This window comes from Eurosta solidaginis, chromosome 4 (assembly GCF_040869045.1).
Source record: "Eurosta solidaginis isolate ZX-2024a chromosome 4, ASM4086904v1, whole genome shotgun sequence".
In the NCBI taxonomy this organism is placed as follows: Eukaryota; Metazoa; Arthropoda; class Insecta; order Diptera; family Tephritidae; genus Eurosta; species Eurosta solidaginis.
Window position 1 is genome coordinate 2,530,469 of NC_090322.1, and position 17,887 is coordinate 2,548,355.

Below are 17,887 nucleotides of genomic sequence, written 5' to 3' on the forward strand. Positions count from 1 at the left end.
AACTTCAGCAAGCGATGGTTTGACAGATAAATGAACAGCTGATCAATTTGTGGCGCAAATTTAAGCATTTGCAAAAGTGATTTTGTTATTAAAAACAAAACGGATATTATATGAAATCTATTTTCAATACAAGTTAATAGCCTTGAATATTGTAAATTGTTAGATTTATTGAGCTAAAAGGCTTCAAGATGAACAAAACTTATTTTTTTTCATATTCATTTACAATTTATTTGGTCGATATTTCGACTTCAATCTGAAGTCATCATCAGGACTGGGGATAATAATAATTATAATTAATTTAATATATACTCAAGTACATATTCAAAACAAAGTCACCACTTACACATGTGGATATGTATGATCGACTGATTGGAGGAATCACAGAAAAATAACAAATAAGGTAAAAATGCAAAGAGATTAAAAAATAAACAATTTGGAAAAATCCCGTAAGTATAAACAATTTTCATGAACCGCAAGTATAAAAAAAAATACAATAACAACATACATAACAACATGACTTAGTTTAACAATTTGGGTTGTTGTGCTGCTATCAAATGACCGCCTTATGATGTTGTTTAAAAACCAAATTCCTGTAGGCATGTGCATAGTTTTCTGTGTCGATTTTAAAGTTCATTCTTTGTTCATTAGGGGTGTTCAAAATATGTAGCATTTCTAAAGTGAAGCGTTTATTATAATGTTTTTCATTCTCTAGAATGGCTACGTTTTCAAAGTCAGGGTAGTGTCCTGTGGCCTTGCAATCGGAAGTTAAAGCCGTCTTGTTGTCCGAAGCATTATTCCTTAATTTTGAATTGGACCTATGAGCGGAAATCCTTGTCTTGAGTTTGAGTTTTGTTGTCCCAACATATACTTTGTCGCATGCGTAGGACCCGTCACCATTGCACGGGATTCTGTAAACAACATCATATTTCTCCTGACTTGGAATTTTGTCCTTCGTTTTGCTGAAAATGGTTTGCAACGTGTTATTGTACGTGAACGCCAACTGATACTTTTCTTTGTCGAACATATCGGATTTCCTAATCCATCCGATACTCCTGGAATATAAGCCATAGTCCTGATGATGGCTTCAGATTGAAGTCGAAGAATCGACCAAATAAATTATAAATGAATATAAACAAAAAAATAAGTTTTATTCATCTTGAAACCTTTTAGCTAAATAAATCTAACAATATGAAATCTATTTTATAATGGCGAAAATGTTCGTGATTGACATGTCGCGAATACGGAAAACATTCGCGTGATCATTCCAATCCCTTGGAACTACCAAGTACCAATTAAGAAAATGTTTAAGTGACAAATGATGAGCTTCTAATGAAGTTATTTCGCAGATTTCTAAGTTACTTTCGGTTAAGTAAGAAAGCATTTTGTTTCTTACTAAACAAAATAAGGTCCCTTACTGCAAACGCATTCTAGGGACGGCTGCACCCCTATTGTAAAATTATGCGCCAGACTCATATTCCTTGCTGATGGCAGCTATCAGAAATGCTGTGGAAATGATTTTGGTGTTGGACTGGTTTTGGATATTACTGAGGAGCATATTTGTGCGAAGTGGATTAACACCCAAACAGCAAAATTGTATTTTACTGTAAAACAGGATTCCCAGGAGTAGTGATTAGTATCAATGGGACTCACGTTCACATAATTTCACCTATTTTGGCTGCATCCGAACTGCGGCCAGCCTCGTCCAACTTCGGAATGTCGCTCCATAAAGTCAAAAAGTTATTCAATGTAATCCTTCGTTTAAACGTTGTTTTTTCTATAAATGTGTACAAAATTGTTGATTATTGTTTGATTAAAAAAGGTTTAACTACCGGCTTTAAATTTGTTTTTTTTTTCGGTAACGTTTTATGTAACCGTGCATGGTGCACTCTTATCAAAGGTGGTCTCAAAAGACGCGTTTCGATCTCCGTTTTTAGGATTCGAAAGCGAAAATTAAAAATATAATTGCTGTCGAAAAATATTTACAAAAACCCACAAAATGGCCCCGAGATGGTTCGAAATATCATGCCCGATCCATCCCGAACATCTTTTTGTGTTGGCGGCCTTTGGCTGCGATTTGTAAAAATAACCCTGGGTGGGTCCAACGCCTTTCTGCATTAGTGTGCACAAAAAATCTGGCAAAATACAACAGCCACATGAAAATTTTAACCGAAATGATATGACAGAAATTAAATTTTTAATTTTTGTTTTCGGATTCTTAATTCGGAGGTCGGAACGTGTCTTTTGATACCAACTTTGAAAATTTTTGTTAAAAATTAGGCGGTGAACTGTCTTGTAAAACGTCACATTTTTTCAAAAAAACTGCAAAATCAGAACACAATATTTTGAAGGGTTGGCGTGAAGGCGACATTTTCGTGTAGAAAACAAAACACCATAAAATTACTTTTAAATCGTTAAAGGATTTATCGGCGTATTCATCACCCTGTTTTTCTTTTATGCAAACTTCCAATTTACCGGCACTATGTTTTGAATTTCAGGTTGTTTATTTGCCGGTACTGCACCCCCTACACTCGCTTCCCCCGACGAACTAACGAATTACACAATTTTAATGTTACCGACGCTTTATTACCGGACTAGAAATAAATTTTCTAACATTACTTCAATTTTCACAAATACGACAAACAAAACACGCGACACTGATAAAATAGCAAAAAAATAGGATTCATGTATGGCCGGCCGTCATGCAAGTAATGATGGTGCATTCTTTTGCATGCCGATAAATTCACAACAGATATCGAAAAAGGTGATCGTAATGCAGCATTCCTTAATCACCTCGGTTGAGTGCAAAACCACTCAATGATTTATTTAGTATTAAAGCCGATAATAATAAAAATAAAAGGCATAAGGTATCAAATGCTTCTAATTACCAAACAAGACCAGGCATTTCGGGTTCTAATACTCCAGATTTATTTTTTTCTTTTGTGAGTAGCCCGCAGAATGCTTCTCTCTGGATCGCAGGTTTAATAAAAAAACATAAATGTTCGAGTCGAGTCAACTTAAAAAACTTTGATTTTTGAGTAAAACTACACATTTGCCACCCAGAAATAACACTTAAGCCGCATATTGCTCCCTCGAATATGACGATGGGGACTTTGAGTTTATGAGTTAATGCTGTGGTAGTCGTTTGGAATGTTTTCTGTAATCGTGGAATGTTTTATGTAATCGTAGCTGGACATATCCATATATCGGATTTTATTAAGTCAAGTGCTGGGGACGCAACCTCCTGGAGCAATCTAGTGGCATTCCAATGAGTTGACAAAGGGAGTACAGCGCTCGATGATTCGACGGTAGATGCTCCAATCCGCTTAGGAGAAATCAAAATAAGACAATAGTTTCATTTGACCCATCATTAAATATTTTCAACTCATTATTTAACCCGCCTCGCCTCTTCAATCACTTTTTCCGTCTCTACCGAAAATAACGAACAAAGAAACTTGTTATTTATTTACCAACTGCGGCTTCAAGTCACGTGGCAGTAATGTGCGGTATGTTCATTTATTTGATATTGTGACGAATATTAGTGACACTAAGTGATACTCACATCACTAATCTGATACTAAGTAAATAAAGCCACAACAACAGTAAAGCAAGCTGCCACACTTGTATGTACGTAAACAAATCAATCATTATGCAAAGATTATCGAAAAGTAAAGATGTTGCAGGGACGAAAAATAAGAATTTGCTAACTACCACTGTCTGTATTGGTTATTTAATAATTATTTGTACACTTTTTATTCAGGTAATGTGTTCAGAATTCAGGTAATGTGTTCAGAATTTTAACTTTTAGGTAATGTGTTCAGAATTTTAACTTTTACTCTCTAAAACTCCAATCAGTGTATTTCTGTGCCTAAATTATGTTAAAAATTGTGTTAAAGTTTTCGGTGTGGTGAAAGTGACCTACTAGAATGTTGTTACGCTCCGCTGCTTTCCACCGAAGTTTGCACCTGTAACATCTTTACTTTTCGATAATCTTTGCATTATGTCTACACATATGTCCATACAAGCAGCGGAGAGAAATGCACAAACACATGCAAGTTAAGGAGCCCAAGAACTAGAGCTCCAAAAAAATTAAAGTTGGGGGCAAAAATCCAAATAAAAAATTGTTTATTTTCCGATTAAGAATATTTACCATTTATTGTCGTTGATTATCCAAAACAGATTGAATTTTATTGTTAACTTAAACTAACTCTAAGCTTCTACATTAGTCTAAGTGACTTCTTAAATGCTGACACTGCACTTCCCACGATTGGCCAAAATAATATTTTATTGCTTGCGTGGCAAATCACACGACTTGCATTTTGTCCGCATATCATATCGCTTACGCTGCAGTTCCCATGAATTGCATTTTGTCTGCTTACGCAATATGATATCGGATCAATTACCTGCGTTGGCTTTGCTCGTGTTTGTTGAAGTGTGGTGTCAGCACATTCTTACAAGTAAGTGTGTCTGCCCCCTTGTTAAGTTGCATATAACTGAGATACTCCCAAAAGTAGGCAATCATCGGTGGAAGTATCACTCACATATACACGCGCATATGAGAAGCTATAAACGTGCATCTGTAGTATAGCTGGTAAATTCTAGAAACGCCTAGAAGTATGCGAACTAGGAAATCGAAGAGTATAAAAGAGCGCAAGCTGAGCAATCAGAATCTGTTTGATTTAAGCAAGCTATTGGTTGCGAAGTATCAGTGTTATTGTGAAGTACTTTAATAAAGGCCATTTTGCATTATTGAATATTGGAGTTATTTACTCAACAGTTTGGCGATACGAACGTTAGTAGAAGGTTGCAAAAAAAAGGAATACCACTAAAATTCGTTACAATATTATATCATTCGCGCCGCATATAACGCATTATTTTTTTGTTGTAATTTTAATTTAATTGCACTTGTGGCCGAAGGTTTACTTACTTACTTACTTAATTGGCGCTTAACCGTCTAAACGGTTATGGCCGTCCAACAAGGCGCGCCAGTCGCTCCTTCGCTCCGCCAACCGGCGCCAATTGGTCATACCAAGGGAGTTTAAATCGTTTTCCACCTGGTCCTTCCAACGGAGTGGGGGCCGCCCTCTACCTCTGCTTCCATAGGCGGGTTCCGATAGAAACACTTTCTTGGCCGGAGCATCATCTTTCATTCGCATAACATGGCCTAGCCAGCGCAGCCGCTGCGTTTTAATTCGCTGGACTATGTTGATGTCTGCGTATAGCTCGTACAGCTCATCATTAAATCTTCTTCGGTACTCGCCATCGCCAACGCGTAGAGGTCCATAAATCTTTCGAAGAACTTTTCTCTCGAACACTCCCAAAGCCGCTTCATCTGCTGTTGTCATGGTCCATGCTTCTGCCCCATATAGCAGGACGGGTACGATAAGTGACTTGTAGAGTATGATTTTCGTTCGCCGAGAGAGGACTTTACTTTTCAATTGCCTACCTAGTCCAAAGTAGCATTTATTGGCAAGATTGATTCTTCGCTGGATTTCAGTGCTGATGTTGTTGCTAATGTTGATGCTGGTTCCCAAATAAACGAAGTCTTTTACTATTTCGAAATTATGGCTGCCAACAGTAGCGTGGTTGCCAAGGCGCATATGCGCTGACTCTTTGCTCGATGACAGCAGGTACTTCGTTTTGTCCTCATTCACCATCAAACCCATCTTTACCGCTTCTTTTTCCAGCTTGGAGTAAGCAGAACTAACAGCGCGGGTGTTTAGGCCGATGATATCAATGTCATCAGCATATGCCAGTAATTGCACGCTTTTATAGTATATTGTTCCAGTGCGGTTAAGTTCTGCAGCTAGTATAATTTTCTCCAGCATCAAATTAAAGAAATCGCACGATAGGGGGTCACCCTGTCTGAAACCTCGTTTAGTTTCGAACGGCTCGGAGAGGTCCTTCCCAATTCTGACTGAGCTGATGGTGTTGCTCAACGTCATTTTGCACAGCCGTATAAGTTTTGCGGGGAAACCAAATTCAGACATAGCGGCATATAGGCAGCTCCTTTTCGTGCTGTCGAAGGCGGCTTTAAAGTCGACGAAGAGGTGATGTGTGTCGATTCTCTTTTCACGGGTTTTTTCCAAGACTTGGCGCATTGTGAAAATCTGGTCGATGGTAGATTTACCAGGTATGAAGCCGCACTGATAAGGTCCAATCAGCCGGTACACGGTGGGCTTCAATCTTTCGCACAATACACTTGAAAGGACCTTATATGCGATATTAAGAAGGCTGATTCCACGATAGTTGGTGCATTTTGCAGTATCCCCCTTCTTGTGGACTGGGCAAAGGACACTTAGATTCCAACCGTCGGGCATGCTTTCGTCCGCCCATATTTTGCTAAGAAGCTGCTGCATGCGCCTTACCAACTCCTCGCCGCCGAACTTGAATAGCTCCGCAGGCAATCCATCAGCGCCCACGGCCTTGTTGTTTTTCAATCTGGTTATTGCTATTCTAACTTCGTCATAATCGGGCGGGGGGACATATATTCCATCATCATCGATTGCGGGATCGGGTTCTTCATCTCTGCGCGGTGAATTGCTGCCTCCATTTAGGAGAGCAGAGAAGTGTTCCCTCCATAATCTAAGCACTCTCTGGACATCAGTTACAAGGTCGCCGTTTTCATTCCTACAGGAGTTTTCCCCGGTCTTAAAACCTTCCGTCTGTCGCCGTATTTTTTGGTAGAATTTTCGGGCGTTATTCCTGGTGGCTAGCAGCTCAAGCTCCTCGCACTCACGCCTTTCTGCTTCTGCTTTTTTCTTCCTGAAAAGGCGTCTCGCTTCCCTTTTCAACTCACGATAGCGTTCACACACTCCTCTTGTCGCGCTCGCTTTTAACGTAGCCCTGTAGGCAGCGTCTTTTCTTTCGGTTGCAACGCGGCATTCTTCATCATACCAGCTGTTTTTTCGTGGCCGCCGGTAACCAATTTTTTCCTCGGCGGCAGTATGAAGTGCTTTGGAGATATGCTCCCACTGCTCCTGTATTCCTTCAGGATGAGTTGTGCCCTCAGAGAGCAGGTGTGAGAGTCGAGTTGCGAAATCATTGGCAGTCTGTTGTGATTGAAGCTTTTCGACGTCTAGCTTTCCTTGTGTTTTTTGTTCCTTGTTTTTAGCCGCGTTGAGGCGGGTGCGTATTTTGGCTGCAACGAGATAATGGTCCGAATCGATGTTAGGTCCTCGGATCGTTCGCACATCTAAAACACTGGAGGCATGCCGTCCGTCTATTACAACGTGATCGATCTGATTGCGAGTATTTCGAGTATTTCGAAGGTTTGTGGTATTTTTTAAATCCTCTGAAATTTAAATTTACAAATGCATTTTCTGCGTGTAAAATGAGTAGGAAGGGTGTAAATGTGATTTTATGTATGTGCGTGTGTTTTTTTTTTCATAAAAATTTACCGTGAAAATTGTATATATCACGGATTCAATTAGCCGTTATTTTTATAAGTTTTTTCTTCCTCTTCCATAGAGTTTGCGAATCGTAAATGTGAGTTAGATGGCCTTTGGGGTCGTCGTCGCAACGATACACATAACAGCACCAACGGCTGGACGGACTATCAACCTTGCTTCAAACCGGAAGTGAATGAGATGCTGCAGCGTGTGGAGGATATAGATGTGCGTTGTAGCTTTTTCCAAAGCTCACTTTTAAATAATTAATTGAATCTATTTTCGCACCAATTTCAGATTTTTCTGGATATCGCTCGTCGTACGCGCACCCTTGAAATTGTTGGTCTCATTCTGTCTTTGGTAGCTTTGATTTTGTCACTCATCATTTTCTGTAATTTCTCCTCGCTACGCAATAATCGCACAAAAATTCATAAAAATCTCTTTATTGCTATGGTTTGCCAAGTTATTGTACGACTGACGCTGTACCTTGATCAAGCTTTTCGGCGTGGTAGTCAACCGCCGACGGCGAATACGAGTTCAGTGGGCATTGAAAATACGGTAAGTGACTGCAAGTAAGGTGATTGGGGCGAATAAAGCTTTGCATAATATATAAAAAATATGAAAGTTCGTTAAAGCAGCGAAAGCCCCAGGAAGCTTACATTGAAAGCTGAGCTTCAATAATAAAAAATAAGTTATACAAATTTTTAAAGTTTCGATTATGATATGAAAGCCTATAAATTATATAACCTTTGAACAATATTTTTTTAAAACTAGAAAGCTTCTAAATTTCATAAGCCCAATGGTACGAACTAAGAATCAAAGCTCAATAAAAGTTCAACAAGGCTTTAAAAAAGTTTCAAAAATACATTTTCACCAACAACAGATAATCTGAAATCACTTTCTCTTTACTTTATAGCCTTACCTCTGCGAAGCCTCCTACGTCCTGCTCGAATACGCTCGCACCGCTATGTTCATGTGGATGTTTATTGAGGGTCTGTACCTGCATAATATGGTGACGGTGGCGGTGTTCCAAGGTCGCTTTCCGCACACCATTTTTTCACTACTCGGCTGGGGTCTGCCGGTGCTAATGACTACCGTGTGGGTGATATGTACAGCACTATTTACGGATAGCGCGCACGACTGCCTTTGGAATTATAATTTGACGCCTTATTATTGGATACTGGAGGGACCGCGGTTTATTTTTATATCGGTGAGTCTTGAAACTTGTTTAATTTTAATTTCAAATAATTTTTTATTTATTTTTTATTGCACAGCTCAACTTTTTCTTCCTAATGAACATTATACGCGTGCTGGTGATGAAATTGCGCCAAAGCCAGGCCAGTGATATTGAACAGACGCGCAAGGCCGTACGTGCGGCTATTGTGCTGCTGCCGCTGTTGGGCATCACAAATTTATTATATCAAGTACCTGCACTTAACCTGAAACCGCCATGGAAATTTGCCATTTGGTCATATGGCACGCATTTTCTAACCTCGTTTCAGGGATTTTTCATTGCCTTGATATATTGTTTCTTAAATGGTGAGGTAAGTCGCTGCGCTGGATTATTTTTTACAAAAAATAAGTATTCTTCCTATACCTACTTTTACCTACACAATTTCTTTGCACTTGCAGGTCCGCACCGTTCTACTGAAAAGCCTCTCAGTCTACATGTCCGTACGCGGCCACCCTGAGTGGGCGCCCAAACGTGCCTCAATGTTCTCAGGCGCCTACAATACTGCACCTGACACAGAAGGTCAGATCGGTGGCACGCCGCAGGATGGCAAAAGGTAAATGATTAAATGATTTCTCTCTCTCCTAAAAAATCCATTCAAGCTCTTTCTATTCACAGAAATGATCACTCGCCTACCACACGCCGCTTAAATGGTCGCAGATACAGCGCCGCCGCCACTGGCACAAATATTCAAGCGCACCGCCTCTCTAGTGGTAGCACCTACCGCCAACAGCGTCGTGTTAGTAATCATAATAACAATAATAATATTAGTACACATATCACGCGCAATCAGAGCAATAACGGCGTCGGCAGCAGTAGTGGCGGTGGCGGCATTTGGCTATTGACACTGTGCTTTGGCGGCCAAAAGGTACTAAGAGTACCGCCAGCGTCATCCGTACCACCCGAGTCAGTTGTATTTGAGTTGTCAGAGCAGTAGTAGAACCGCCTTACGTCCCTTCCACAACCACAACCAACACCACCACCTTTTCACTACCGTTTCCATGATATATGCATCTGCAACTATGAAATATTTAGTAGTAAAAATTCATTACTTATTTCGTAGTTTTTAAGAAACTCCTTTTGTCTTGTTTTACTTTTTGCCTAATGCGCTCTCCTTTCAAATAAACTTCACTAACATCTGCAAATATTTAATTGCAATCCCTTATTTCAATTGCCTTAACCCTTAGCTAGCTTTAAAGCATTTCAATATTTTTATAAATAATAGTATGTAAATACTTAATATAGTTTAATTTTGTTCCCAAAATCATGCACTAATTTCTTAACAATTGACCAGGAAAAGTTATACTAAATTTAAAATATTTTTGTACAGATTTTTTTATGCTTATGAGCTTGCTTCTATTCTTTAATGTTTCTTACATAATTTAAATTAACACTACATACATACATACATATCAATACATAAAACAAAATATTATTTAACTAAAAACAAATTTAAATTAATAATAATCAAACAGCAAATTTTAATAACGCTAATAAATATAAATTACCAAAGAGCACGGAAATTAGAAAAAAAATTACAAAGTTCTTGAAACAACTTTTTTAAAAATTCGGAATTAAAAAAAATAGTTTTTGCCCTCAAAAACACTATTTACACATTAAAAACCTCCAAAAAGATGTCTTCGGTATAGAAATATTTTCCTAAATTGAAAATTTCCCACATATGAACAAATTTAATTTTTTTTAATACTGAAAACAAAAAAATATTCTTTAAGACTGTGGACTTTTTACTACACATACATACGTATTTAAAGAAAATATCAATATTTTCGGAAATTTAACATCACAATTTTGAGAGTTCAACCAACTTTTCGTAACTTTTCGTTATGAAACTAAAAAATTTTCCGAATAGGTTTTTTGACAAGAACTTTATATTCAAAATTTCACCATTTTTTGTGTGCTGTCTTAAAGTTGGAAAATCCTTGTAAATTTATTTATTTTTATTAATATATTTTTCATAGCCGTTTAAAGATACAGTTATACATACCTACATAAGTATTTTAATTTTGTGGATACTAATATAACATTTACATAACGCATATATATTTACTTACATACTTAATGAACAAATTAAAAATCACAATATTCTAAGTTAGTTTCAGATTCTTTTCATTGAAGTTTTTTTCTTAGTTTTAAGTATATTTTGTTTATATTTTTTTTTTTTTTTTGCAAAATAATTTAAAAAAATAAATCTTACATTTTATTACGAAGATCTTAAAATACGATATTTTATTTGTAAACAAAAATTATATTTAAAAGTTTTAATTTTTTTTCTTAGATATAACCTTGTTGACGTTCTCTTTGCACGTCATCTTAACTGAGAATTTTAGTCGCAAAGAGGTTAATTAGGAGCCCTAAAATCGTCATAAATTTCTTGAAAAATATTACAACGCCTAAAATTATGCACTTAAGTTAAGTACCCGGCAGAAGTGTCGGAAGTTACTAGTTGTTGGTGTTGTAGCAGTGCTTCACCCCATCCAATAGGTGCGACCGATCACAAATTGTCATCAATATCCTCTAACGGGAGTCCAAGGAAACTTGCAGTTTCAACAGGGGTGGACCATAATGAGAGGGGTGGTAGAGGCGTTGGTTCCACATTACAATTCAAGAGATCGTTGGTGTCATGTGGGGACACATTGCAAGCGGGAATATATTTTGTATGTCGGGGTTGATTCTGGATAGGTAAGAGTTTGGTCTGCTAGAGTATCCAGATCGAAGTTGAGCTAGAGTGACTCGCGTTTCCCTGGAGAGTACGCGTTCCTCTTCCGCTAGTTTTGGGTCACCGGGCAATTCCTGGAATAAAGGTCCGACGCCTGTTTGTGGAGTTCGCTGCTTATGTTCTTTGGCTTCATACGGCTGAGTTATCAGGTGCAGTATTTCCTCATAATGCTTGCGGAGATGACTCCTTAAGCCCCTGGGCGGTGTTGGCTCATCAATCAGAGGTCTGTTGGGATGCCCAGGTTTCTGGGTATTCAACAGGAACTGTTTCGTTAGCATCTCATTTCTCTCCTTGATGGGGAGTCGATTCCTGCAGTCTGACAGTTTTGCAGTTTTGTGGTGATGAATTTTGAACACTAGAGAGTAAAAAAAATTACAGTGCTGGATATCTTGAAACCTAATACGAGAACTGCATGACCCAGAATAAATTTGATAAACTAGCTAACGAAGTTAGGTAAAAGTATTTTTTCATACAAGCAAAGTTAATCCGCTTCCATTTTTCATTGATCAAGTCTAAATAATTTTGTTTACAGTTCCGCATATCGTAACCCAAGAAGAAAAAAAGGAAGGTCAATTGGAAAAGCAAATGCATCTGATTGTTTGTAACTTTGTTCCCAGAGATATCACTTGACTTTTGGTACTTTGCAAAGATGCGAATATATATATAGTTTTCTAAGACTGCGCAAACAATAAATTAACTACAAAATGTATGCACTAACTGGACCTAAGACCGACATAAGTATATTGTGGGGTTCAAATATAGACCATATTAAGCATCAACCGGTAAATCATTTTTAACATTGACAGCCTGGGAGTAAAGCTTTGTTCCCTAAGCTTAACCTCTGCTAAAGTTTCATGTTTCATGCATTTTCTATTTTTTCACCAAAGAAAGGTCGCACTTATCCTAATGAACGGCACTTAACTGCGGTGTAATAACACTAAATTAGGCTCTGACATTAGTTTTTCACAAACTCACAAAAACATATCACAAAAGCATGAATATAAAAAAAGTTATTGTTTCACAGCATTTTGAGTTAAACAGTTTTACAGTTTACAGTTTTTAAAGTAAATTACAAAAGCTTTTTTCGCGAAGTTATATTAATTTGCATGCTTTACATACATACATATGTATTTATTAACGAATACTTTAAAGAAATATTTTTAACTATTTTTGCATAGCAATATTTATAAAAAAAACTTGAAATTTTAATACTTTTTAAACCACTGCTTTTACGCTTTTTAAAGTTGATATTGACCACATTAAAATAAAGAGTTTTGAAAGTTTTACTCACCATACAGTGCCCGCCATGCAGTTATTGACCGCTGTTTTTTTGATTTTTTTTAATGCAATAATAAATATTTTTCAAGCTCTTTTCGTCCGTTTGTTTTTGTTTTCGCTTACAAATTACCAAAAATGTTTAACATAAATATTTATATAATTACTAATTTATTATATGTGTTATTTTTTCTTCCATTCTGTTTTGTCTCTACTTTTTATGCTGCACTCTGCGTTACTAACACCTACAGAACGAATGTGTGATGCCTAGCAAAAAAATATCTACACAAATATTTATGACAACCAAAGCAAAGGCGTCGAGAATTTACGGCACTGAAGTGGGGCCTCAATGAAAAGGAAATGGCGCGTCTGACATTGGATGCTTGTTAGTAATAAGTGTTGAGTAAAAACTTGAAAAAATCGCAAAGGAATTGAACAGCAGATGGCGCTGTCTGTTCGTGTGTGATGATAGAGAAATGGAAGCAGGGTAAAATGAGGAATAACTAGCTAAGTTTTGCAGTATTTGAAGCTGAATCTTTGGTTGCATTGATGCGTTGAATCATTGGCATGTAATCACCACAGAAAGAGATGAAGTTGTTGAAGTTGTTTCAAAAAGCAAGCTTTTTCTATGATGCCTATTGATTCAGCGTCAGCGACTGTTGCGTTGCAGCATACATTTTTTTACATCATTATAGATTTAATTTATATAGAATAATTATCTATGTATACATAAATAATTTCGTATGAGTTAGAAAATATAAGTGAATGCTCCTATTTTATAGCTAAATGTTTTCTATATGCATGTAAGTTTAACTGATTGGCAGAAAATTACTGTGCAAATGCTTTGCAGCAACAGTTCTAATTTCTAACTATGTAGTTATATTATTTTTTACGAAAATATTTACGGAATTAGGGAAATATTGAAAACGTATAATAAATTAAATAATAACAAAAACTTCATAACAGTAGCCTTAAAGTAGAACGCAGATATAGAAAAATAATATTAAAAAATATTAGGGCGCAGAAAACTATTATTTTTTCATTGCGTATTATAAAATTCCTAGCTAAGATCAGAATATTCAATTTAATTATTGAAATCTAGTTTGGTATTTTATGGAATTTATTTAAAAAAAACAGTCGCCTGAAAATATGACACAAGAATAAAAGTACGCTATCCAAAAAGGGCTAAGTATTGAAGGAACTAGGATGCATTGGACTTTGTACTAAAGTTTAGTTTCCGAACAGTCGATTTCACTGCTAGTTTCCTTAAAAAATAATTCAATGTAATTTAATTTTCAAAAAAAAAAAAATTTTTTAATGGAAAAAAACAAACAAATACAAAAAAAGGGTAACATATCGTCGGTACAATACCAAAGAAACGAATAGGCCATTTTTGTTTAAACGAAATATTATATATGTCAAATTTTGCAAAGCCAAAAGAACAAGTGTGCATTTTTTTTTTTAATTTAAAAATCATTTTTCAATTAACATTACTTAGTGGTACAAAAGTAAAAATTATGTGATGCACCGTCTTGTTATACGTTTTCATGATCATTTTACATTTACTGAAATTAAATCAAAACTACAAAAACCCCCGAAAAGTTGAGTTGCGCAATTTATTAACGCAAAAAAAGTACTGGTGCAAAATATTTGCACTTTCTTTCGAATTTTTTAAAATTTAAATAAAAATTTTCCAGAAACGGAAACAATAAGTGATTTTGTGTCATATAGAAAATTTAATTTTCACTTACCAGTATTTTCGGGAATTTGTTTTGTATTAAAGTTTCGGGCACCCAATGTACATATTCAAAGTGCAGATTTATTTACGCAATAAAATAGTTTCACCAAAATACCATTTTTTTAAAATAACGTACGAGTCGCGAAAAGATATATGGGCGTATTCATCACCCTGTTTTTTATACTCAGTTGAGCAGAGCTCACAGAGTATATTAAGTTTGATTGGATAACGGTTGGTTGTACATATATAAAGGAATAGAGATAGATATAGACTTCCATATATCAAAATAATCAGGATCGAAAAAAAATTTGATTGAGCCATGTCGGTCCGTCCGTCCGCCCGTCCGTCCGTCCGTTAACACGATAACTTGAATAAAATTTGAGGTATCTTGATGAAATTTGGTATGTAGGTTCCTGAGCACTCATCTCAGATCGCTATTTAAAATGAACGATATCGGACTATAACCACGCCCACTTTTTCGATATCGAAATTTTCGAAAAACAGAAAAAGTGCGATAATTCATTACAAAAGACCGATAAAGCAACGAAACTTGGGAGATGAGTTGAACTTATGACGCAAAATAGAAAGTTAGTAAAATTTTGGACAATGGGCGTGGCACCGCCCATTTTTAAAAGAAGGTAATTTAAAACTTTTGCATCCAGTAATTTGGCAGTCGTTGAAGATATCATGATGAAATTTTGCAGGAACGTTACTCTTATTACTATATGTACGCTTAATAAAAATTAGCAAAATCGGAGAAGGACCACGCCCACTTTTAAAAAAAAAAATTTTTTAAAGTAAAATTTTAACAAAAAATTTAATATCTTTACAGTATATAAGTAAATTATGTCAAGATTCAACTCCAGTAATGATATGGTGCAACAAAATACAAAAATAAAAGAAAATTTAAAAATGGGCGTGGCTCCGCCCTTTTTCATTTAATTTGTCTAGGATACTTTTAACGCCATAAGTCGAACAAAAATTAACCAATCCTTTTGAAATTTGGTAGGGGCATAGATTTTATGGCGTTAACTGTTTTCTGTGAAAATGGGCGAAATCGGTTCATGTCACGCCCAGGTTTTATACACAGTCGTCCGTCTGTCCTTCCGCATGGCCGTTAACACGATAACTTGAGCAAAAATCGATATATCTTTACTAAACTCAGTTCACGTATTTATCTGAACTCACTTTATCTTGGTATGAAAAATGAACGAAATCCGACTATGACCACGCCCACTTTTTCGATATCGAAAATTACGAAAAATGAAAAAAATGCCATAATTCTATACCAAATACGAAAAAAGGGATGCAACATGGTAATTTGATTGGATTGTTTTATTGACGCGAAATATAACTTTAGAAAAAACTTTACAAAATGGTTGTGACACCTACCATATTAAGTAGAAGAAAATGAAAAAGTTCTGCAGGGCGAAATAAAAAACCCTTAAAATCTTGGCAGGTATTACATATATAAATAAATTAGCGGTATCCAACAGATGATGTTCTGGGTCACCCTGGTCCACATTTTGGTCGATATCTGGAAAACGCCTTCACATATACAACTACCACCACTCACTTTTAAAACTCTCATTAATACCTTTAATTTGATACCCATATCGTACAAACTCATTCTAGAGTCACCCCTGGTCCACCTTTATGGCGATATTTCGAAAAGGCGAACACCTATAGAACGAAGGCCCACTCCCTTTTAAAAATACTCATTAACACCTTTCATTTGATACCCATATCGTACAAACAAAGTCTAGAGTCACCCCTGGTCCAGAAAAGCCCACTCCCTCTTAAAATACTCATTAACTCCTTTCGTTTGATACCCATATTGCACAAACGAATTCTAGAGTCACCCCTGGCCCACCTTTATGGCGATATCTCGAAACGGCGTCCACCTATGGAACTAAGGATTACTCCCTTTTAAACTACTCATTAACACCTTTCATTTGATACCCATATCGTACAAACGCATTCTAGAGTCACACCTGGTCCATCTTTATGGCGATGTTTCGAAAAGGCGTCCACCTATAGAACTAAGGCCCACTCCCTCTTAAAATACTCATTAACTCCTTTCGTTTGATACCCATATTGCACAAACGAATTCTAGAGTCACCCCTGGTCCACCTTTATGGCGATGTCTCGAAAAGGGGTCCACCTATAGAACTAAGCCCCACGCCCTTTTAAAATAATCATTAACACCTTTCATTTGATACCCATATTATACAAACAAATTCTAGAGTCACCCCTGGTCCACCTTTATGGCGATATCTCGAAAAGGCGAACACCTATAAAACGAAGGCCCACTCCCTTTTAAAAATACTCATTAATACCTTTCATTTGATACCCATATCGTACAAACAAAGTCTAGAGTCACCCCTGGTCCACCTTTATTGCGATACCTCGAAAATGCGTCCACCTATAGAACTAAGGCCCACTCCCTCTTAAAATACTCATTAACTCCTTGCGTTTGATACCCATATTGCACAAACGAATTCTAGAGTCACCCCTGGCCCACCTTTATGGCGATATCTCGAAACGGCGTCCACCTATAGAACTAAGGCCCACTCCCTTTTAAAATACTCATTAACACCTTTCGTTTGATGCCCATATTGTGCAAACAAATTCTAGGGTCACCCCTGGTCCACCTTTATGGCGATATCTCGAAACGGCGTCCACCTATGGAACTAAGGATTACTCCCTTTTAAAATGCTCATTAACACCTTTCATTTGATACCCATATCGTACAAACGCATTCTAGAGTCACCCCTGGTCCATCTTTACGGCGATATCTCGAAAAGGTCATCTATAGAACTTAGGTCCACGCCCTTTTAAAATACTCATTAATACCTTTCATTTGATACACATATCGTACAAACGCATTCTAGAGTGAACCCTGATCCACCTTTATGGCTATATTCCTAAATGGTGTCCACCTATAGAACTATGGCCCACTCCCTCATAAAATACTCTTTAATGCCTTTCATTTGATACACATGTCATACAAACACATTTCAGGGTTTCCCTCGGTTCATTTTCCTACATGGTTATTTTCCCTTATGTTGTCACCATAGCTCTCAACTGAGTATGTAATGTTCGGTTACACCCGAACTTAACCTTCCTTACTTGTTCTTTTATGCGAACGTAGAATTTAGCGGCACTTTGCTTTGAATTTCAGTTTATGTATTTGCCGGTACTGCACTCACTACGCTAACTTCCCGCACACGAACTAACTAAATACACAATTTAAGTTTAACCGACACTATTTACACCGCAATAGCAATTAATTTTTGTCACTTTACTTTAATTTTCATAAAACAACCGACACGCGTAAACTAGAAAAACAATAACGGTGATGGTCGGCCAGCATGCAACTAGTGATGGTGCATTTTTTTGCATTCCGATAAATTCACCACAGATATCGAATAGGGTGATCGTAATGCAGCGTTCCTTAGTCGCATCGGTTGAATGCAAAATCACATAACCGATATAATATGAATTCATATGACTCAAAT

At 36.8% G+C, this 17,887-nt stretch overlaps 1 protein-coding gene across 19 annotated transcripts in view; it reads left to right on the top strand.

Annotated features, from left to right (window-relative positions):
- The window catches only part of Pdfr (Pigment-dispersing factor receptor), a 456,607-nt gene extending 441,454 nt beyond the window's left edge, over positions 1 to 15,153 (top strand). For 16 of the 19 annotated variants that reach the window (XM_067779497.1, XM_067779489.1, XM_067779506.1 and 13 more), the window contains 7 exons: positions 7,468 to 7,613; positions 7,683 to 7,943; positions 8,302 to 8,595; positions 8,660 to 8,929; positions 9,018 to 9,172; positions 9,235 to 9,484; positions 12,880 to 15,153. In XM_067779497.1, coding sequence (XP_067635598.1) covers positions 7,468 to 7,613; positions 7,683 to 7,943; positions 8,302 to 8,595; positions 8,660 to 8,929; positions 9,018 to 9,172; positions 9,235 to 9,484; positions 12,880 to 12,981 — 1,478 coding nt within the window. In that variant the 3' untranslated portion in view covers positions 12,982 to 15,153. Of the gene's footprint in view, positions 1 to 7,467; positions 7,614 to 7,682; positions 7,944 to 8,301; positions 8,596 to 8,659; positions 8,930 to 9,017; positions 9,173 to 9,234; positions 9,654 to 12,879 lie in introns of all 19 variants that reach the window. The other 3 variants (XR_010952180.1, XM_067779505.1, XM_067779507.1) reach the window with 3 other exon arrangements.
- Positions 15,154 to 17,887: the final 2,734 nt, after the last annotated feature.